We start from the raw sequence: 22,472 nt of genomic DNA, 5'->3' as shown, positions 1-22,472 counted from the left end.
GAACGTTGATGCCATGTGCTCTTCTCACCTGCTTCAGTTATTTAGGCACCAGGAGTGTTAGTTCACCAAGAGCTGAAGGGTACTGGGCACAGTTAATTGGAGACCACACAGCTGCTTTGAACACTGTCTTTCCACCGCATCTTTACATAGATAGATCTGGCATCATCTCTTCCAGATATCTTGAACTAGTTAGTGGAAAGGTGCTTATTTTAGCAGTAGTATTACAAGTCTGCTCCTTATCACTAGAGAGCTTCAGAGTGAGAAGTCATTACATGACTACATGAAGTTATATAAATGCATCCATCTGGAGATTATTCATTTCAGGATTCCAGGATTGGAAATAACAGGGAAGAGGACCTCACCCAACTCCCCTTCATCTTATAGATAAGGAACTTGATAGCCAGTCAGTTAAGATTTGCCCAGAGTCATTGAGATTAGGCTAGAAGTTTGGTATTTAACTGTTAAATCTATCTTTTTCTTTCCATTTGGTAGGAATCAGAGCTAGAGAATGGATTTAGCAGATGTTTGTAGAGTGATTGAGTTCAGCCTGCCTATGGGCTTGTTAACTTGTTCACTCCTGTGACCTCAGCTTTGCACCTGATTCCATCCATCATCAGTCTTATGATGAAAGAAAAAGTTTCCCACATACTTTTCTAAAGGTAGCCAGCAGTGTTCAGTTATTACTGGAAGGAGAAAAATAGTATTATATTTACATGGTTATAAATATCAGCCCGACCAGCTGAAGGAGGCTTGGGCACTGACTTTGCTGGCTGTCCTGGTCAGGTGTGTGGAGACTCTAAAGTTTGTATGGACTAGTAAAGTCATGTTAAGATACTTCTTTTTCCTGATTTAAATTGACAGTTTATCCAGGGGTTTGCAATCGTGGGTTTTTCAGTTGTACCTCTGGGGTTGGGCAAGTTTCTTATCTACTTTGATCCTAGGTTTTAGTATCTGTAGAATAGATGTAATAACCCTATATTGCACACTTGTAAGAATTAAATGAAGTATGTGGAAGGCCTGGCACTTAATAGGCCCTCATTAAATAACTTAGTGTTACTGTCTGAACTTTACTAGTCTATGTGGATTTTCGGTGAATTCTCTTTGGTGAAGGAACAACAACAAAAATTAATTGCTTAAAAAGGACCCCAACAGGAGTTCCCATTGTGGCGCAGTGGTTAACGAATCCGACTAGGAACCATGAGGTTGTGGGTTTGGTCCCTGCCCTTGCTCAGTGGGGTAACGATCTGGCGTTGCCGTGAGCTGTGGTGTAGGTTGCAGACGTGGCTCGGATCCTACATTGCTGTGGCTCTGGTGTAGGCCGGTGGCTGTGGCTCCGATTCGACCCCTAGCCTGGGAACCTCCATATGCTGCAGGGGCGGCCCAAGAAATAGCAAAAAGACAAAAAACAAAACAAAACAACACCAAAACCCAACAATTAATACTAAATGAATTATGTTGTAATGAGAGATTATTGGCCTGGGAAGTCTAAGTTGTGGACTCTAGTAATTTAATCTTTGAGTCTAATTTTGCTCATGTGTTAAGTGAAGATATAAGAAATTCTATAAATTGGGGACTTAGAGTAATGACAGACCTCCTGGGTAAGATGTGAGATTCAGATGAGAATGTAGGGATTAAGGAGCTGTTTAGCTGTAGTTAGAGTGTAAAGATAAGGTATAAGAATACATTTGAGGGAGTTCCTGTTGTGGTTCAGTGGTTACAAACCTGACTAGTATCCATGAGCATTCAGGTTCGATCCCCAGCCTTGCTCAGTGTGTTAAGGATCTGGTGTTGCCACATGCAGCACAGGTTGAAGATGTAGCTCAGATCTGGTATGGCTGTGTATGGATTAGACCCCTAGCCTGGGAAGTTCCATATATGCTGCAGGTATAGCCCTAAAAAGCAGAAGGAAAAAAAAAAAAGAATACATTCGAGATTGAATGTTTTCTGGGCCAGAGTATTTTGAGAAGGAGGCTTTGTGTCAACAGATCCCTGGAATTTTTGCCTGTGTCGTGGTCTGATGCATTTATTTGTCTAGGTTACTGTGGAGCATAAGCAATGGATTCCTTGGACCACATGCTGACAGATCCCTTGGAACTGGGCCCGTGTGGCGATGGACATGGCACTCGGATCATGGAGGACTGCCTCCTGGGGGGCACTAGGGTCAGCCTGCCTGAGGACCTTCTGGAGGATGTGAGTAGTGACATTGCACCCATCTTTTCCTTTCTAACCATTTTTCTCAACCTTTTCCACACTCTGCAGGCTTTCTGTTTGATTTTCTCCATTGCAGCCAGAGTGATTTCTGTCTCTCTTCTTTTTTGTCCGCTCCATGGCATATGGAGTTCCTGGGCCAGGAATCAGATCCGAGCTGCTGTTGCAACCTACACTCTAGGTGCACTCTTTTTTTTTTTTTTTTTTCTTAAATTTTATTTTTTGCTATTTCTTGGGCCACTCCCTCGGCATATGGAGGTTGCCAGGCTAGGGGTCGAATCGGAGCCGTAGCCACAGGCCTACGCCAGAGCCACAGCAATGCGGGATCTGAGCTGCGCCTTCGACCCACACCACAGCTCACAGCAATGCCAGATCGTTACCCCACTGAGCAAGGGCAGGGACCGAACCCGCAACCTCATGGTTCCTAGTCGGATTTGTTAACCACTGCGCCACGACAGGAACTCCTAGGTGCACTCTTTTAACCCACTGTACTGGACCAGGGATCAGACCTGTGTCCTGGTGCTGCAGAGACACCTCTGATCTCGTTGTGCTGCAGCACGAACTCCTTTTTTTTAAAGTGCAAAGTCTATTTAATTTTCACATTACTGAAGAAAATTAAGCTACGTTCTGCACGTTTAATAAAGTGTTAACCTGTTAATATATAAGCCATATTTTAACAAGATAATTTTTGGCAATTAACAAGAAGTTGCATATTTAAGGGCAGAATTGTGTATATCTTTACATTAATTCTAATGTTTTTACTCATGTTGTGAATCATGAAACAAAACCCAACTTTTTTCTTTTTTTGCGGGTCTTTTTAGGGCCATACTGGCAGCACATGGAGGTTCCCAGGCTTGAATTGGAACTGTAGCTGCTGGCCTACACCACAGCCACAGCAGCGCTGGATCCTTGACCCGCTGATTGAGGCCAGGGATTGAACCCACAACCTCATGGTTCCTAGTCGGATTCGTTAATCACTGAGCCACAACAGGAACTCCAAAACCCACCATATTATCTCTTTTTATAAGGTAACCAATTTTCTGGTCAATTAATGCTATGTTCCCTGGAATGGCATTAACAGTGTGCTTTTGACCATTTTCAGAGGCAGGCTGTGTAGTCATTAAGGTGGCTACCATTTACTAAGTGCTTATGTGCAAGGCACTAGGTATGCCGAGACATGTTTATTTATCTTGTTTATTTTGCCTTAGTTCAAACATAGGAACTATGTTTCATATAATTCATATACGTTTGAACTGTGGCAAACATAATTTTGCCATAATTCAGAGAATGTAGAGTATCATGGCGAACATCTGTGCATCATTTAGTTTTGGGAGATAATTTAGTCATATAGGGTTCAGATATTTTTTCATAACTTGTCAGAAATTGTAGATAAAATTAAAGTCACTGGAGTTCCCGTCGTGGCTTAGCGGAAATTGAGTGTGACTAGGAACCATGAGGTTGTGGGTTCGATCCCTGGCCTCACTCAGTGTTAAGGATCCAGCGTTGTCATGAGCTGTGGTGTAGGTCGCAGACGCGGCTCGGATCCCACATTGCTGTGGCTCTGGCGTAGGCCGGCAGCTACAGCTCTGATTGGATCCCTAGCCTGGGAACCTCTGTATGCTGTGGGAACGGCCCCAGAAATGGCAAAAAGACAAAAAAAAAAAAAAAAAAAAAAGAAGAAATGGCTGTGTATCTTTCCTATCCATGTTTTCTTTGCACACACTTTCAAGCAAGTGACTTTCTGCCATTCATTTAGTCAGCAAATACTTGTTTTATTTAAGTGTCTACTTGATGCCAGATGCTACAATGCCGGGAATAACGTGATATGCAGAAATGGGTTTGCTGGGGAAGATCTTGGACAGAGAGCAGGAGGTGCTTTGGAGCATGCGTGTTGAGACACCTGGCAGGTGGTTGGGTTTCTGGGTCATCTCCTGCATAAACCCACCAGTGGCTCCCCATTGTCCTTACGATAGAGTCACAAGTATTGAATGTGCTTAGAGATTCCTTGCTCCTTTCTTGACTGCCTGCTGCTTCCCCTTTCCCCCCCTGTCCTTGATCCAGTCAAACTCTTTTTAATTAAAAAGTGAAAGGGGAGTTCCTGCTATGGCACAGTGGGTTAAGAACCTGACTACAGTGGCCTGGGTTCGACCCCTGGCCTGGCTCAGTGGGTTAAAAGATTGGCATTGCCACAGCTGTGGTAGGACGAAGCTGCAGCTCAGATTCAGTCCCTAGCCTGGGAACTTCCATATGCCGTGTGTTCTGCCACATGCACACAAAAAAGTGAAAGGTATCAGACATAAGAATGTAAAAAATACATATATTTACAGTTTAAGCAATGATAAAATATCCATGTAACCCCTACTTTGGTTAAGAAGAAAGTTGCCAGTACCATTCAAGCCCTTGTACCCTTCCCCATTTCCTCCCCCTACATTCCCCCCACAGGTAACTCCTGTCTTTTGTATTAATTATTCTTTTGTTTTTATGGGGTTTGCTCTGTGGTATTTTTTTTTTTTTTTCCCCTTTATAGGTCTGCACCTGTGGCATATGGAGGTTCCCAGGCTAGGGGTCGAATGAGAGCAACAACTGCTGGCCTATGCCACAGCCACAGCAAGCGGGATCTCAGCCACATCTGTGACCTACATCATAGCTCACATCAGCGCTGGGTCCTTAACCCACTGAGCAAGTCCAGGGATCGAACCTGCATCCTCATGAAGACTAGTTGGGTTCATAACCTGCTGAGCCACAGTGGGAACTCCCCATGTTGACTCTCCTGCCACTCATTCTCAGCTGAGCCTGGATGTCCACCATCATAATAGCCCTTGTTGGCAGAAGTGGTTTCCAAACGGAATTCTCTCTCCTGAGCTCATTTCCTCTGAATAATGCTTTAATGTTGGGTATAAGATTGTGGCTTTTATGTAATCTCTCCCAATCTCTCAAGTTTTTAGAAGTGAGGAAAGATCAGTGGAATTTTTAAAACTCGCCTGTTTAAAAAATGAGTAAAGATCATTTTATGTTTGTTTAAAAAATGTAAAAACTTAGATGTAGTGATGGTGGCACAACATGTCTTTTACCATTTCATGCACAGAATACTTTTAAGAACATCATTTCTTTCTTGTTCGCTTTCCTCCTGCTCTTCTTGATTCTCTAGCCCGAGATATTCTTTGATGTAGTCAGCCTCTCAACGTGGCAGGAAGTACTGAGTGACTCCCAGCGTGAGCACCTCCAGCAGTTCCTGCCCCACTTTCCTGAAGACAGTATCCAGCAGCAAAGTCAGCTCATCCTCGCCCTCTTCAGCGGGGAGAACTTCCGCTTTGGAAACCCTCTGCACATTGCCCAGAAGCTTTTCCGAGGTATGTGGCCGGGCGTTCTGGGTCTGAGGGGGTGGAGGATGGGAACACACCCACTTGTGTGCCTCCTCCTGCGTTTTATTCTGTCTGCTGTTACATACAGACGCTGACTCGGTTTCATGCGACTTTGCTGCCTAGGCTGTTCTTTTAGTAAAAAGTTTCAGGAGTTCCTGGTGGTGGCTCAGTGGTAACAAACCCGACTGGTACCCATGAGGATGCAGGTTCGATCCCTGACCTCGCTTAGTGGGCTAAGTATGTGGCATTGCCATGAGCTGTGGTATAAGTCACAGATGCAGCTTGAATCTGGCATTGCTGTAGCTGTGGTGTAGGCTGGCAGCTGCAGCTCTGATTGAACTCCCAGCCGGGACTTTGCATATGCCGTATGTACCTCCCTAAAAAGAAAAGAAAAAAAAATTCAGAGTTCCCTTGTGGTGCAGTGGGTTAAGGGTCTGGTGTTGTCACTGCTATCGTGTGGGCTGCTGCCATGGGTTCAGTCCCTGGCCCAGGAACTTCCATATGCCATGGGGAAAAAAATTTCTTTTGACTTACATAGAGCATATAAGTCATTGTTTTGCTTATTGATTTGTTGTAATAACTCATCTGTGTAAGCACCACCCCAATCAAGAGGTAAAACATTATTAACTTCTTAGCGGCACCCTTTATGACTAGCCATCAGAAATCATTAAAAACAGCTTACCATTTGCTTTATCACATGTACATATATGTATAATGCACATACACTGTTTCTGCAGAAAACCTGACACTTAATCACCAAGCACTTCAGCATGTGTGTATCTCTTAACAAAGACGTCTTTCTGCATAATCACAGTCTTAGATCATCATACCCAGGAAGCTCTGAATTGAACAAATAACATCATAGAATATTCCATATTCAGGTTTTTCTCAGTTCCCAAGTGTCCTTTATGGTTGACTTTGAAATCCAGGATCCCCTCAAGGTTCATGCATTGTGTTTGGAACTCCTGTCTCTTAGCTCCCTGAATCTCTGGCCCTCTGTCTTTTTTCACCTTGTCTTTCAAAATTCTGACATTTGTGAGAGGCCGGGACACTTGAATTGTAAAATGTCCTGCTTTCCGGGAAATTATTTTCTTGCTTCCTCACAGTTAACTTGGGTTAAACATTTTGCCCAGAGTAGGAGATGGGAAGTGTCATTTTTTTCCCTGCTCACACCTCAGGGCTCGTGACATTGTTGGTAACAGTGCGTTTGATCACTTGGTTATGTGGTGTCTGCCAGACCTCCTGGCTGTAAGGGTACCTTTTTTTCCTTATAACTTTATTTATTTTTTTTTGGTTTCATATGTGGCATATGGAAGTTCCTGGGTCAGGGATTGAATCCCAGCTGCAGCTGAGACCTACACCACAGCTGTGGCAATGCCAGATCCTTGACCCACTGTGCCAGGTTAGAGATTGAACCCATACCTCTGTATGACCCAAGCTGCTGCAGTCAGATTCTTAACCCACTCTGCCACATTGGAAGCTCCCTTATAATTAAGAAGCAATCTGTAAGGTGATACTTGGGGACCATATGATAATCTCATTTCCCAAAAGCCTCCCCCCTTTTTTCCTTGAAGAGCAAGAATGTTTTCTTACGCAACCAGAAGTGGCATATGAAAGTTCCTAGTTTAGGTGCGAATTGGAGCTTATAGCTGCCAGCCTATGCCACAGCCACAGCCATGCCAGATCTGAGCTGCGTTTTCGGCCTACACCACAGCTCACATCGATGCCGGATCCTTAACCCACTGAGCGAGGCCAGGGATCGAACTCACAACCTCATGGTTCCTAGTCGGATTCGTTTCCATTGTGCCACAACAGGAGCTCCTGTGAATAGTCACCTTTGCCTTAGGTTCCGAGTGCCTGTCAAGCTCCCTGCCTCCTGTTTGCTACAGGACGGGATTGTCATCATGCTCCCCAGCTTACTATGTCCGTCCATCCTGACCTTCTTTACTTGTCTCAGAGGAAGGATTTTTTTTCTTCTGTTTAAGGTTAACCTCTGCTCTTGATCCTTTCATCTTCTATGTCCTCTGGGAGCTCGTGTCTCAGTGAACTGTTCGGTGGGGCGTATTCACGCCACTAGTTCTTTTTCAGCCTGTAGATGTGATCAAGGGTCTCGTACTAAGAACGTCCTTAACCATCTATTCCTTTCCTCATCATCTGTCATTTTTCTTTTTCTCTGAACTTCTTGAAAGGCATCCATAGCCGTCTTCCCCTTGTGGCTGTTTCCTATTACCTTATGGAGATTGCGCCTGCTGACACCTTCAAGGGTGGTTTTTTTGTTTTTTTGTTTTTGTCTTTTTAGGGCCACACTTGTGGCATGTGGACGTTCCTAGGGTAGGGGTTGAATCAGAGCTGCAGCTGCTGGCCTACACCACAGCCACAGCAATGCCAGATCTGAGCCGAATCTGTGACCTACACCACAGTTCACAGCAACACCAGATCCTTAACCCACTGAGTGAGGCCTGGGATCGAACCCACATCCTCATGGATGCTAGTCGGGTTTGTTACTGCTGAGCCACAAAGGGAACTCCCACCTTCAACTTTTTAAACTTCAAATGTACAGAAAAATGTTAGAAGAATTTATAATAGATCCCCACATATGCCTCACCAGGTTCACCAAACTATTAACATTTTGCCACATTTATTTTCTTGTCATTTTTTATTATCACCACTGTTACCGTATTTGCCAAACCATTTGAGAGTATTGCAGACATAAGGCTCCTAATTTTTCAGTATTCATCTGTGAAGAGCAGGAATGTTCTCTTACGTAACCAGAAATGATCAAATTCAGGAATATAGAAAATAGATTTTCTGTATGTACTTTCTGTTATTCAGCATAAAATTTAATGTTGATATTTTGCTATCTATATTGTCATCCATATTCCTGTTTTGCTAGCTGTTCCAGTGGTCATTTTTTTTTTTCTCTGCTCCATCCTTTTCATTGAACGTGTAATTTACAAACCAGCAGATGCTTTTTAGTTCTCTTTGTCTGCAATTTGATGCCCTCTCGATCTTGAGGTCCCTGCTTTGCATTAGTGGCCCACCCCACACCCCACCCTGTGCTGAGCCCCCAACCTGTGCTGAGCCCGTGCCTGCTCACGTCCGGCCTCTGCCCTGCTGCATGGCCCGCTCTCCCTCCCTACTGGCCTGCCCTCACCCACCAGCTCTTCAGCAGAGACTCTTGCCAGGTCTGGTCCAGCCTCCACCTCCACATAGCAACCAAGCGTGCTCATCTCAAAATTTCACTTTTCAGAGTATTTACCAATCACCTTCACTTGGAGTAAAAAACACAGCCTAGGAGTTTCCGTAGTGGTTCAGTGGTTAATGAATCCAGCTAGGAACCATGAGGTTGTGGGTTCGATCCCTGACCTCACTCAGTGGGTTAAGGATCCTGTGTTGCCATGAGTTGTGGTGTAGGTCACAAATGTGGCTTGGATCCTGCATTGCTGTGGCTCTTGCGTAGGCTGGTGGCTACAGCTCGGATTCGACCCCTAGCCTGGGAACCTCCATATGCCGCAGGTGCGGCCCTAGAAAAGACAACAAAACAAAAACAAAAAACAGCCTACAAGGCTCTGTTGTCCCCTTCTTCCACCTCACCTGGTGCTGCAGTTTCCTTTTCCACTGCTCTCTGGCCCAGCAAGGCCAGTAGAAATACCACATGAGCCGCATGTTCAATGAAAGAATTTCCTGAGGCTGCATTAAGAATAGTAAAAGCAATTAAATTAATTTTAATACTGTATTTTCTTCCATATACTCAAAGCATTATTTTAATAGAGGCAGTGCTGTCAGATGGCTGTCAGAAAGTGTGGGAAATTAAAGATTAAAGGAAAGGTAACTTAGAGAAGTGCAGAGCCAAATAAGTAGACTGTTCATCCAGTTTCTATTTATCAGCATCAGTAGCATTTAACTCTTGTTGCTTTTCTTGAAGGTCAAATTTCCTGTTTCCTCACCATAGTGTAACACGGTGGTTAAGAGCTTGGGCTCTGGAGCTGGACTTCTGGTGTTCAGACCTGATTTTGCCTTTGATTAAGCGTGTGACCCTAGGCAAGTTATTTAGTTTCTCTATGCCTCAGGCTCTTCATCTGTAGAATGAGGCTGTAGCAGTACCTTCCTTTTATGGGGGTTTGTGAAGATGAAGTGGAAAGTTAATATATGCAAGACCTTTATATGGTGGCAGTTACATGTCAGGTACTGTTCTAAGTGTTTGCTGTTATCAGTTACCTTGGAGTGTCAGAAAGAAAGAAGGAACGTCATGTACTTGGATGCCTTAATTTTCGCTCTCAGAGATTAGCTTCTCCATCTTTCCCCTCAGTTCTCATTGTAGCCCGCCTGCTCACATCTCATTTTCCAGAACAGACCTCTCTCTTCCTATCGCCTGTGATGGTACCACTTGCTCATGTCCAGTTATCTAGGTGCTGCCCTCAGTTGACCTCTCCATTGCTCCCCTTCCACCCCAGCATCCAGACTGTCAGTAGGTCTAACTGTTCTCCTTTGAGATACATCTCAAGTCTCTCTACTTCCCTTCACTTAATCACTGTTTACTAATCAGCCAGGATGTGCCAGATATTCTTCAAGGTTCTGGAGGTAAGTCACGATCTTACTTTCTAGTGGCCAGCAGTGGGGAGACTCAGACGACAGCCAAGGGAGTGTTTGTTGGTGTTCAGCACTGCAAAGAGTGAGGAAGGGCCGTGGGACTGGGGGTGAGGGGAAGGAGCTGTTTCAGACCTGGTGGCTGGGTGAGGCTTCTGTGATGAGGTGTGTTTGGACGGAGCCAGCCATGCATGCTTAGTTGGAAGCATTACAGGAAGCGGGAACTTCAGTACGAAGGTCTTGTGAGGTAGGGTCTGCTCAGGAAACAGCCAATGGGGCTGGGGGGATTGATGATGAAGGGCCCCGAGGGCCTCATTTTACCCTCAGTGTGGAGGGAAGAAGTTGGAGTAGCCCACTGTCCTCACTAGACCACTACAGTGGTTTTCTGTCTCTGTGCTCTTGGCTGAGTCATTCTCCTGTTTGAAACCCTTCAGATGGTTTCCATTGTGCTCAGGATAAAGGCCCAGACTACAGGCTGTGACCTACAGGTTCTGTGTGCTGTGACCTCTGCCCAACTCCCAGATCATCTCGTGCCATTGCTTGGCTCACCCGCTGCTTGGCCCATCTCACTTCTCAGCTCACCCCACTGGGCTTTCATCCTACTGACATTTCAAGTGTTGGAATGTGCCACATTCTTCCTTGCTTCAGGGCCTACCTTGGCACATGCTGTTTCTTCTGCCTTTTCTTTGTTTTTACTTATTTTAAAAATTCCTACTTAATTTCCTTACCAATTTTTAATTTTGAAAAATTTTCTCTTTCGTTTTCTTTTCATGGCTACCGCACCTGCAGCATATGGAACTTCCCAGGCCAGGGGTCAAATTGGAGCTGCAGCTGTCAGCCTACACCACAGCCACGGCAACACCAGATCTGAGCCGCATCTGTGATCTGTGTCCCAACTTGCACCAATGCCAGATCCTTAGCCCACTGAGCAAGGTCAGGGATCAAACCTGCATCCTCATGGATACTATGTTGGGTTCTTAACCTGCTGAGGTACAATGAGAACTGAAATTTTTTAAACATAGAGAAGTTGGGGGAGTTCCATTTGTGGCTTATCAATAATGAACCTGAAAAGTATCCGTGAGGATTCAGGTTTGATCCCTGTCCTTGCTCAGTGGGTTGAGGATCTGGTGTTGCCATAAGCTGTGGCTCGACTCAGATCTGGAATTGCTGTGGCTGTGGCAGCTACAGCTCTGATTCGACCCCTAGCCTGGGAACTTCTATATGCCTTTAGTGTGGCCCTAAAAAGACGCCCAAAAAAATTAATTAAAAAAAAATTTGGAAAACAGTACATACCGTGAACATCCATAAAACTTTCATCTCTGTTTATCACTTGTTAACGTTTTGCCACAGTTGCTTTACTCAGACCTCATTTAATGTATCTTTGTTTAGAGATCCCTTTTCTGATTTAACTCTTCTTGCCTTTTTTTTTTTGTTTTGTTTTGTTTTGTTTTGTTTTGTCTTTTTGCCATTTCTTGGACCGCTCCCTCAGCATATGGAGGTTCAGGCTAGGGGTCGAATCGGAGCTGTAGCCACCAGCCTACGCCAGAGCCACAGCAACTCGGGATCCGAGCCACGTCTGCAACCTACACCACAGCTCACGGCAACGCCGGATCCTTAACCCACTGAGCAAGGGCAGGGACCGAACCCACAACTTCATGGTTCCTAGTCAGATTCGTTAACCACCGCGTCACAACGGGAACTCCTCTTCTTGCCTTTTACAGTTGTTTCAGGTGAGTTTCCTCACAGCACTTAAGAGAGTAGAGTACCAGTTACCTGCTGGCTGGTCTGGTTTCTGTCTCTGCCCCTGGACTGCAGGCTCTCTTTCCTCCACACTGTCTTCCACTCAGTGCAGAGTTTACCACCTTCCTAACTGTCCTAGGCTGATGTACCCGTGCTGTGCCTGTTCTTTGCAGATGGACATTTCAACCCGGAGGTGGTCAAGTACCGGCAGCTGTGCTTCAAGTCGCAGTACAAGCGCTACCTCAGCTCCCAGCAGCAGTACTTCCACCGGCTGCTGAAGCAGATCCTGGCCTCCCGGAATGTAAGTGCAGCCAGGAGCTGGGTGGGTTCAGGGGCAAAAACAGAAGGTCCCACTAAGGAAACAAGCTACGAGTTAAGCCCAGACACAACTAAGTGTATCTTTCTTTCTTATGATACGTTTTTTTTTTTTTGTCTTTTTTTTTGTCTTTTTTGCTATTTCTTGGGCCACTCCCGCAGCATATGGAGGTTCCCAGGCTAGGGGTCGAATCAGAGCTGTAGCCGCTGGTCTACGCCAGAGCCACAGCAACGCAGGATCCGAGCCGTGTCTGCAACCTACACCACAGCTCACGGCAACGCCGGATGGTTAACCCACTGAGCAAGGGCAGGGACCGAACCCGCAACCTCATGGTTCCTAGTCGGATTCGTTAACCACTGCGCCATGATGGGAACTCCATCTTTCTTATGATACATTTTAAGATGTTCCCTGATTTCAGAAATGCTAGAACAGGGGGTAAAAAAAAAGAACACATCATAAAATTGGTGAAAAAGAAGTGGCTTTCAGATCCATGGTGGGTCGTGAAGGAGAAGCCGGTTGCCCTAAAGTTGATGTGCACGTGCCTGTCGGGTCTGGATCAGCTTTAGATTCTTTGAGGCCAAGTTGTTCTGGCCTTAATGGTCCTTTAAGTTTTGGTTTGGAAATATTTGGGTGTCTGGTGTAAGGTTTTTTTTTTTTTTTTTTTTTTTTTATGCTTTGCTTTGCTTTTTAGGGCCACACCTGCGGCATACGGAGGTTCCCAGGCTAGGAGTCCAATTGGGGCTATAGCTGCCGGTCTACACCACAGCCACAGCAACGCCAGATCAGAGGCGCATCTTTGACCCATACCACAGCTCATGGCAATGCTGGATTCTTAACCCACTGAGCGAGGCCAAGGATCAAACCCACATCCTCATGGATCCTAGTTGGGTTCGTTAACCACAGAGCCACGAAGGGAACTTCTGTTGTAAGTATTTATTCTCAGTGGAGCAGTGCAACACTCAGAACTAGGACTTTTTTCGTCATAATCAACATAGGCCCCTTTTATTCATGTCTAGGCATCTTCTTTGTGATCCGGAGGGAGGGAATTGAGCTTGTTAAACAGTGAAGAGAAGATAGTGTAGACCTGGAGAATGTGGCAGAACAGGCTTTGAATGAGGCCCTGCATCCCATCCCGTCTCTTCTAGGACCTCCTGGAGATGGCCCGGCGGAGTGGTCCTGCCTTCCCCTCCAGGCAGAAGCGGCCCTCACCATCCCGCACCCCTGAGGAGCGGGAGTGGCGGACCCAGCAGCGCTACTTGAAGGTCCTGCGGGAGGTGAAGGAGGAGTGTGGGGACACAGCCTTATCGTCTGATGAGGAAGGTGCGTGTCCTCGAGCTCCTGGGAGCTGAGCGTTGATCTGCATCACCAGCTGTTTGGTTGGAGCCAGTGGTGGCCATTCTGTCCCAGTAGGGCAGCCACCCCCATGGTCTGCCTGAGGTGGTGCTGTGGGACTCAGAGCCCCTGGTCCTCGGGCCCTGAGACTCTCCTCTTTGGGGGGTTGTGACTGCAGACTTTGCTGCCCCTGGTGCTTATTCACTGGCATTCAGTGAGCCGAGCCCCCGTAGGCAAGGCAGGGCCCTCCCCGCAGGCTCTCTGGTCCTGTTGGCCGCTTGAGAGAGCTGCTTTTCCCCTACAGGACAGTAGTAGTGACTGCGGGCTTTGCAGTGCGACCCCCCCGCTCTGTTGAAGTCTCTCCTCCTGGAAGGAGGTCCTGGAAGTGACCTAAGTGCTCCAGTCCATCTGGGGAAGGGTCAGGAAGGAATGGTGGAGCCTGCCTCCCTCTTGTTGGCTTAGCCTTCTTGAACCCAAATGGCCACTTACCCAATCTCCCCTATTGGAGTCCACAGCCGCGTTGGATTTACAAGAAAAATTTTCTTTTGAAGATCTCAGCTCATGGCTTCCGAGCTCTCCAGCACGCTCTCCTAGCCCTGCGGTGCCCCTGCGGGTGGTGCCCACGCTTGCCACCACCGACATGAAAACCGCAGGTGAGCACTGAGCTGGTCCCATGGACACTCAGGGGGTCTGTACGCGGGTGAGATACCCTGGGCCCTTCCTGCCAGGAGACAAAACAGTGTTCCTTAGAACCAGGAGATTGGAGAGGTTGTTTTTGGGTGGTTCCACTTTTTTACAAGTAGGTAAGTCTGCTGGCCTTCCTTTGTTTTGAAAATTTCCCTCCAGAGTGATCTGGAGCTAGCTTTAAGGAAAATAGAATCTTAAATCAAGATAAATTCGGGAGTTCCCATCGTGATTTGGTGGTTAACAAATCCGACTAGGAACCATGAGGTTGCAGTTTCGATCCCTGGCCTTGCTGAGTAGGTTAAGGATCTGGCGTGCCCTGAGCTGTGGTGTAGGTCGCATCTGCGGCTCAGATCCGGCTTGGCTGTGGCGTAGGCCGGTGGCTACAGCTCTGATTGGACCCCTAGCCTGGGAACCCCCATATGTCGCGGGTGTGGCCCTAGAAAAAGACACACACAAAAAAGATAAATTCAGTCATTTATTTGTTTTGATAATTTAAGTCAAAATACTAAGGGACAATTCAGTATTAACATCAAAGGGGTAACCAGACCTGTAGCAATTTCTCAGCTTCTCTGTGAGAATACCTTTAATTGTTACAGGAATCAAAGAAGAATGTTGAGAAAGTTCTAGGTGTTTTAGGAGTAGCTTAGGTCATTATTATCCACCAAAGGACAGAAAAACTTCAGCGTTGAGCTGTGAGTGTTTCAAGGATGGTGCTTGTCGTATGCACCAGGGTCAGAAGGGAAACTCAGAAAATATCTTACTTTTGAATATTATGATGACCAGAAAGATGTGCATTTCAGCCTTGTGGGAGCGAATGACCGTCCACGTGGTTTGGTTCCTTTTCTCTCAGATAAAATAGAGCTGGGGGACAGTGACCTGAAGATAATGTTAAAGAAGCACCATGAGAAGCGGAAGCATCAGCCAGTAAGATCCGAGGGGGTTGGTCAGTAGGTTTTCCATTTGATCTCTCTGGATGGGGTATCCTGAGGAAGGTGCAGGGAGTCAGTACCTCCTTGTCCCACATCCTCTTTCCTGGTCCTTATTGGGGACATGAGTTGTGTGGGAGGCCCGTAAACACCAGAGATGTGTGACGAAGACAGCGCTTTGCCTCTGTAAGGGGTGCTTACTGATCTGGGCTTTAGGCCCACACCGTGAACAGGCTGCTGTGTGAAGCCTTCTGTCCGGTTAGCAGTGCGCAGAGAGCTTAGGGAGCTTGTCTTGCGCCTCACGGCCAGTAAGTGGCAGGGCCAAGCGGCAGAGCCTGTGCTTTCCCACTCCGTTCCTCTATCCTGCCAACTTGGGGTGACGCCAGCCAGGGCGCCCAGTGGAGGAACAAGGCAGAGTGGGGAGACATGGGGTCAGAACTGAGTTCTGTCTCTGTCTTTTCCACTTAAGATGCTGTTGGGCAAAGCCCTTAATTTCTCTGAACCCCATTTCAGTCTTTGGAAGGTATAGTAGCACTTAAGAAGACTGTTTGAAGGGCATAGAAAATAAGGACTTGAAAACAGCTTTGTAAACGCGCACATGGAAGGGGATCCTCCCCTGCCCTGTGATAAAGAGTCTTTGTCTCTGTGCCTTTTCTCAAGCACACCTGGCATCTAATTGTATTTGTTGGGTATGTCGGCACAATCACCAACAGTTTTAGCTCCTTTTTAGCACCAACAGATCTCTGACTATCACATCTAGGATCACCCGGACCTCTTGACGGGGGACCTGACTCTCAGTGACATCATGACACGAGTAAATGCCGGCAGGAAGGGCTCCCTCGCAGGTAAAGGACATCCTCTGTATGTGGCCATCAACTGACTGGTGGTAGATTACACAGGCCTGTCCATGTGGCAAAAGAAATGAAACTGTAGCAGCCTTCTTGCTAATGACCTTTGTTTTCTTACTGCCTCTTATCGATTTATAGATAGGAAATATATAATCAGTATAATGGATCATTGACTTTAAATCACTCATTAGATTTGGTTTGGGAAAAGAAAAAGTATATGTCTCATTACTGAGATCTTTCTTTTACTGAAGGGCCTCGGGAAAATAATATGCAGATAAAACCCCTCATTTCCTGATGTAGAAACTGCAGTTCTGTGATTTGTGTTGCTTTTTTCCCCCCAGCCCTGTATGACTTGGCTGTCCTTAAAAAAAGAGTTAAAGAAAAAGAGGAAAAGAAGAAGAAGAAAATAAAAATGATCAAGTCAGAGGCAGAGGATCTGGCTGAACCGCTAAGTGGTACTGAAGGGCTCCCTCCGCTCTCACAGGCTCCATCTCCACTGGCCATACCTGCCATCAAGGAGGAGTAAGTGAGCAACAGGATTGGGCTCAGGGCTGCAGCCACTGCTGTGCTTGCTTTGAGCTGGGCCGGGCTGATCAGGGAGCCTTCTCAGGAAAGTGTGTGGTCCTTTGCTGAACATTTTTATGACTACTACGAGCTTTGGAAGGCCTAAAGCAACCTGGCAATGTGTTCTTGGTCTTTCGGTTGTTCTTAATTTATCTTCCCTCATTAGGCCTCTTGAAGACCTCAAGCCATGTCTTGGAATCAATGAAATATCTTCCAGCTTCTTCTCTCTTCTCCTGGAGATCTTGCTGCTAGAGGGGCAGGCTAGCCTTCCTATGGTAAGAGTTTTGGGAAAGTCAGGTGTACAGCAGAGCTTCAGACTGTAGAAATCTTTGTTGGTCTGTGGCTTGAGAAGCAGAACTCAGTTCTGCAGAACTCCCCTACAGCTCTGCATCTCACTTGCTTTGTGACTTGGGCAGGCTGGACAGAGATAGCCAGCTTGCCCCGGCACAGCCGTAGAATTGCCGGTGTGAAATGAAATCTGACTGGGTTCTGCTTTACTTCCCCTCAGCTAGAAGAGCGCGTTTTGGACTGGCAGTCATCACCCGCCAGCTCCCTCAATAGCTGGTTTTCTGCAGCCCCCAACTGGGCGGAGTTGGTGTTACCAGCCCTGCAGTATCTTGCTGGGGAAAGCCGTGGTAAGGTACTTTTTTTTTTTCTGTAGGGTCAGTGTTTCCCGCCCTTTGTCTAATAAATTCTCATAGTAAACTGCAGCTTTACTGGTGGGATCCGTTATGGCTTTGCATGAAGCCATGACTTGGCAGCCTCTGCTCCTGATCTGCCATGAACACACAGGCATTAATCTCAGAGCTCAGGGCTGTCAATTATTCTGAGTTTAGGACTCTGCAACTTGTGTGGCTTGTTCATGGGATCCGTTTCTTGCAGCTGTACCTTCCAGCTTCTCTCCTTTTGTTGAATTCAAAGAGAAGACCCAGCAATGGAAATTGCTTGGTGAGTAATGCATGTCAGCTTCCTGCTACAGTAGGTTTTCCTTCTCTCGTCTCCTCCCCTAAGCTTCTTGTGCCTTCCAGTCAGTGCAGGCCAGGAGAAATTTGGTTCCCAGGCTAGGGGTGGAATCAGAGCTGCAGCTGCTGACCGATTCCACAGCCACAGCAATTCCAGACCCGAGCCTTGTCTATGACCTACACCACAGGTCATAGCAATGCGGGATCCTTAACCCACTGGGCGAGGCCAGGGATCAAACCCGTGTCCTCATGGATGCTGGCTGGGTTTGTTACCACTGAGCCATGATGGGAACTCCCATATTAAAGCTTATTTTGCTCAGTAAGAGAATCCTTCAAGACCTCTTTGAGACCCTTGGGTCTGAGTTCACTGCCATGGGGTTTTAGTCAAGGTGGAGTTGCCCTTCTGTTCTGAAGCACTCTGGGGCTAATTTAAATCTATGGGGTAGTTTCCAGTAACACCTACATTTATGTCAATCATAATTATGGTTTCAGATTAACGTGTAACAATATGATTATTTTTCTTTCTTTTTTTTGGTCTTCTATTTTTTTAGGGCTGCACCGCAGCATATGGAGGTTCCCAGGCTAGGGGCTGAATTGGAGCTATAGCTGCTGGCCAGAGCCAGAGCCACAGGAACCACAGGATCTGAGCCTCGTCTGTGACTTACACTACAGCTCACAGTAGTGCCAAATCCTTAACCCACTGAGCGAGGCCAGGGATCGAACATGAGTCCTCATGGATGCTAGTTGGACTTTCCTTTCTGCTGAGCCATGACGGGATCTCCTGATTACTTTTCTTTCTTAAAACGGGCTTTGCTCTTGAGGATGATGTGTTGGGCAGCCCTGAGTAAAGCTATTTCTAAAGAGCAGCCTCTTATTGTTAGAAATTAGTAGACTTCCCCTTACTGTGTAAGTTGTGGTAGTATTGTATACCTGAAATAACTTGGAGAGTGTTACTTGGTGATGGAGATGAGGATTCAGTGTTGATTTCTTGTGGAAATGCACAAACCTTTCTCGACTCTTCAGTGGTCTGTGAAGAGAAATAGGGAAAGAAGATTGTGAAAGCAGTGGATTCTTTCATTCTTTACATTTATCCACCTCCTAGGTGTCAGGCACCGTCAAGTGCTGGGGGATATAATGTTTTTTTGTGAGTTAGTGTGCTCCCCTTGTGGGGTCTAAGGTTGGTTTGGGGAACAAATACTCACTCAAGTGAAGTAACAGACGTGTGCATTCTGTAAGGGAGAGTTCTGGTGGGGCTGGACGTTTATTATGGGGCACTGGAGCCGTGTGTGGTCTGGGAGGTAATAACGACGAGTAGGGACCAGCTGGATGGGCGAAGGGGAAGCGCACTCCCCTGGAGGACCAGCGGGAGTCTGCGGTGCTGGAAAGGTGCAATTCAAGATCACACAAGCCTGCATGAGACGATGATACTCTGGACCTGGATAGAGACAACGGGTGAATTTGAGAAAGTTTTAGGTGGGAAAAGCCAGAGGACTTGGTATGGATCAGGTGTGGCACATGAAGGAAGAAGGCTGTCTGGGGTCACTTCTGCTAGATTAGTGCCTGGTGGACGGGGTCCTGCCATTGATGTGGGCAGCTGTGGAGGACGTCCAGGCTTGGGTGCGGGTGAGGGTGGTGAGTTGAGTTTTGGACACGCCACCTTTGAGCTGCCTTGAGTTATTGGAGTGGAGACCTTGGATAGGCAGTGGCACGTGTGGGCTTTGGGTTCAGACCTGAGAGTCAGGGTAGAGTTGGTTGTAGGCACAGATGCCGTAATTGAAGCCAAAGGCGTAGCGAGAGGGTGCTAAGGAGGAAAGAGGGCCTCGGACTAAGCCTTGATCAGCTCTCAGGTGGAGGAGGCAGTGACTGCAGAGTCAGCAGGAAGCCGTGCAGTCTGAGGGTCAGGAGGTTGGGGGGGGGAACGGGGGGGCGGGCTCCGTAGCCTAGATTGTCCCTAAAAGATTCAGTAGGATAAAGACCGGACAAGACATGGAAGAAATAATGATTCATTCCTCAGTGGGGTGATTGAGGGTTGAGGGCATTGGTGAGCTGAGGGCCACTTGTGAGACTGACTGCCTCTCTTCCCGCCTGCCTGGCTGGTGGTGGAAATCAGCCGGGGTTGGCAGGCGTAGTGGGATCGGATAATATGTCACAAGCTCGTGTCGCAGCTGCTCAGCTCCACTCCGTGCACAGCAGCCATGGACAGTACATCTAGAATGGCCACAAAACTTGGTTTACAAAAGCAGTTTGCTGCCCTTCACGTACACCGTGAGGTCTGCACGTGCTGCCCGTCAGGTAAACGTTTCCCAATCCCCCTGGTTAAAGAGACGGTGACTGTGGACAGTACTGTCAAGAAGTCTGGGACGGAGGGGGACTGGCAGCTAAGGAGGACTTTTTCTTAAAAACTGAGAGAGACTGAGTGTTGATGGAGAGGGAGGGCACAGGGACAGGAGGCAGAGGCCAAATCTCCCAAAGGGGATTCCTAGGGGCGGGCCGGGGGTGGCGAGGATGGATGCGGGAGGGTGGGCTTCACTGCGGGAGGTGGGGAGCTTTGGTCTGATGGCTTTTCTGTGTGCAGTAAGGAGGTCCGCCATGAGTGGGAAGGGGGTTGAGGGTGTGGGGGCAGTCGTAGAGCAGGGGGGGACCACCTTGTCCAGAGAAGACGACACTCACGGGCAGCTTGAGGGCCAGCGGACACGGCTCTCTGTCCACTCATAGAGGGGTTGTTTGCCTGTCCCTGGGCTTTTCCGCCCACAGCCAGCACCTACCCGAGTTGAAGCATGTAGGGAAGGTGGATAGTTTAGAATTTGAGTTTTGACCCATGTGAGTGATGCAGGAATAGAGGAGACGGGTGTCAGGGTATCACTGTGTCGGTGAGCGTGTTGTTGAGGTGGTGGGTGTAGACTCTGAGCTGAGTTTGGGGGGGTTGTGAAGGAAGAGGGCTGATGGGACTGGAGAAGTGGGATGTCTGCACTGGCAGTGCTGTTGAGTCTGGGTAACGTATTGGCAGGAGAGGTGCGGGGAGGGGAGGCTGTTTTGGTCAGAGTGCAGGATGCAAGGGCGACTTCAAAGGTTCTCAGCTCTGGCCTCGTGCTGCTACCAGCTGGGAAACGTGTTAAAAATGCTAATGCCTAGGCCTTACCCACCGGGGTTCTAATTAACTGCTTGTGTGGGGGCCTAGGGCTTGGCCCTTTTATAAGTTTCCAGATAATTCTCACGTGTCGCCAGGGTTGAGAAGCTGGATTAGGCATGGTGAAGATGGAGCCATTTGGGGAAATGGCAAAGTCCAGTTGTGATTGTGGAAGTAAGTGGCTGGGGTGGAGTGGAGGGAGGAGGCCATGCAGGTCACCTGACTGAGGAGTCAGGGTCTTGGATAGACCTCCCTATGGCTGTCCATTCAGACCTTTGTTTGTTTGTTTTTGTCTTTTCTAGGGCCGCTCCCAGGGCACATGGAGGTTCCCAGGCTAGGGGTCTAATCGGAGCTGTAGCCACCGGCCCACACCAGAGCCGCAGCAACACGAGATCCTAGCCGCATCCTCAACCCACACCACAGCTCGTGGCAATGCCGGATCTTAATCCACTGAGCAAGGGCAGGGATCGAACCTGCAACCTCTTGGTTCCTAGTCGGATTCATTAACCACTGTGTCACGATGGGAACTCCATATGGACCTTTTAAGTTAACATCAAGTTAGTTTTTGTGAATGATGTCTGGTGGGGGTCCAGATGGAGGGGTAGTCTGTGCACAGGACCTGGTGTACACGTACAGGTCCTGGCAGGTTCTTTCTCTGGCACAGATGCAGCAAGTAAGGAGGAAGGGGGATCGTGAGTAACACCTTAGGTCATGTTATTGTTTTTCTGCCTTTTTGTTCTTCCAATAGGCCAGTCCCAAGATAATGAAAAGGAATTAGCTGCACTTTTCCAGCTATGGCTGGAAACCAAAGACCAGGCCTTCTGTAAGGTACGGTTGTTAAGAAGGACCAGCTCTTTCTTATTGGGCTTCCAGAACCCTTGAGTTAGCCACGGTCCTTTAGTCTATTTAACTGTTACTGTTTCCCTTTCCTCCGGCAGGAAAATGAAGACAGCTCAGATGCCACGACGCCTGTTCCTCGGGTGTGAGTACAATGCTGGGATGGAGGGTGGTGCCCCAGGAAACCATTGTCTGAGCACCACCACCGCTGTGCTGACGCGTCGTGTGTGAGAGCTGTGGTGGGCTTGAGACATCCTGGGATCCACTGACCCTTGTGCCACAGTCCTCCCTGCCCCCCCCCCCCCCCCCCCCAGGAGGGCAGCGCACTGCCTGCTGTGTTTCCCCAGGGGCTGGGGGGTGTGACCCCCTCTGAGTGCAGGCTTTCCCCATGCCCTCCGGCAGTGCCTCTTGGAGAGTGGCTTATCCAGCCTCTCTTCCTCACTGTATCCACAAAGAAACAGAGCTGTGAGGCTGTGACTCGCTGAAGGTCAGTGACAGGACACAGGCCAGGATTCAGTCTCTCAACATCTCCTCCTGAGCTTTTGTATCATCTCATGTGCCTGTTTCCAGTCTGTCATGGTCCCTTTCCCTCAACTTTGTTGAAGTATAATTGACATAACACCGTGTAGGTTTAAGGTGTACAGTGTGTTGAGTTAACATGGGTGTATATCTGTGACCTCTGTCACCTCACATAATTACCAGTACTTTTCTTGTAGTGAGAACGTTTAAGATCTTTCCTAGCAACTTTCAGTTTGTGATACAGTGTCATTGACTCTAGTCACCATGCTGTCCTTGGATCCCTAGAACTTTTCATAACTGGAAGTTTGGACACACTGACCAACATCTGCTAAGTTCCCCCATCCCCTGCTAAGTACATTCTGGTCTCTGTGAGTTAGGCTTCTTTTAGATTCCACATGTAAGTGAAATCATACGTAAGTCTTTAACTTAATTCCCCTTAGCATAATACTCTCTGGAT

General features: G+C 47.6%; 1 protein-coding gene across 7 annotated transcripts in view; it reads left to right on the top strand.

Annotated features, from left to right (window-relative positions):
* The window catches only part of NFRKB (nuclear factor related to kappaB binding protein), a 39,204-nt gene that overhangs the window by 820 nt on the left and 15,912 nt on the right, over window positions 1-22,472 (top strand). For 4 of the 7 annotated variants that reach the window (XM_021063145.1, XM_021063147.1, XM_021063148.1 and 1 more), the window contains exons 2-14: window positions 2,036-2,190; window positions 5,357-5,558; window positions 12,071-12,198; window positions 13,359-13,533; window positions 14,061-14,198; window positions 15,083-15,156; window positions 15,919-16,003; window positions 16,348-16,528; window positions 16,737-16,845; window positions 17,079-17,205; window positions 17,453-17,518; window positions 21,408-21,487; window positions 21,598-21,641. In XM_021063145.1, coding sequence (XP_020918804.1) covers window positions 2,056-2,190; window positions 5,357-5,558; window positions 12,071-12,198; window positions 13,359-13,533; window positions 14,061-14,198; window positions 15,083-15,156; window positions 15,919-16,003; window positions 16,348-16,528; window positions 16,737-16,845; window positions 17,079-17,205; window positions 17,453-17,518; window positions 21,408-21,487; window positions 21,598-21,641 — 1,544 coding nt within the window. In that variant the 5' untranslated portion in view covers window positions 2,036-2,055. The remainder of the gene's footprint in view (window positions 1-2,035; window positions 2,191-5,356; window positions 5,559-12,070; window positions 12,199-13,358; window positions 13,534-14,060; window positions 14,199-15,082; window positions 15,157-15,918; window positions 16,004-16,347; window positions 16,529-16,736; window positions 16,846-17,078; window positions 17,206-17,452; window positions 17,519-21,407; window positions 21,488-21,597; window positions 21,642-22,472) is intronic. The other 3 variants (XM_021063150.1, XM_021063151.1, XM_021063149.1) reach the window with 1 other exon arrangement.

This window comes from Sus scrofa, chromosome 9 (assembly GCF_000003025.6).
Source record: "Sus scrofa isolate TJ Tabasco breed Duroc chromosome 9, Sscrofa11.1, whole genome shotgun sequence".
Taxonomy (NCBI): Eukaryota; Metazoa; Chordata; class Mammalia; order Artiodactyla; family Suidae; genus Sus; species Sus scrofa.
Note: the sequence above shows the minus strand (reverse complement) of the source record. Positions and strands in the feature narration are given on the sequence as shown.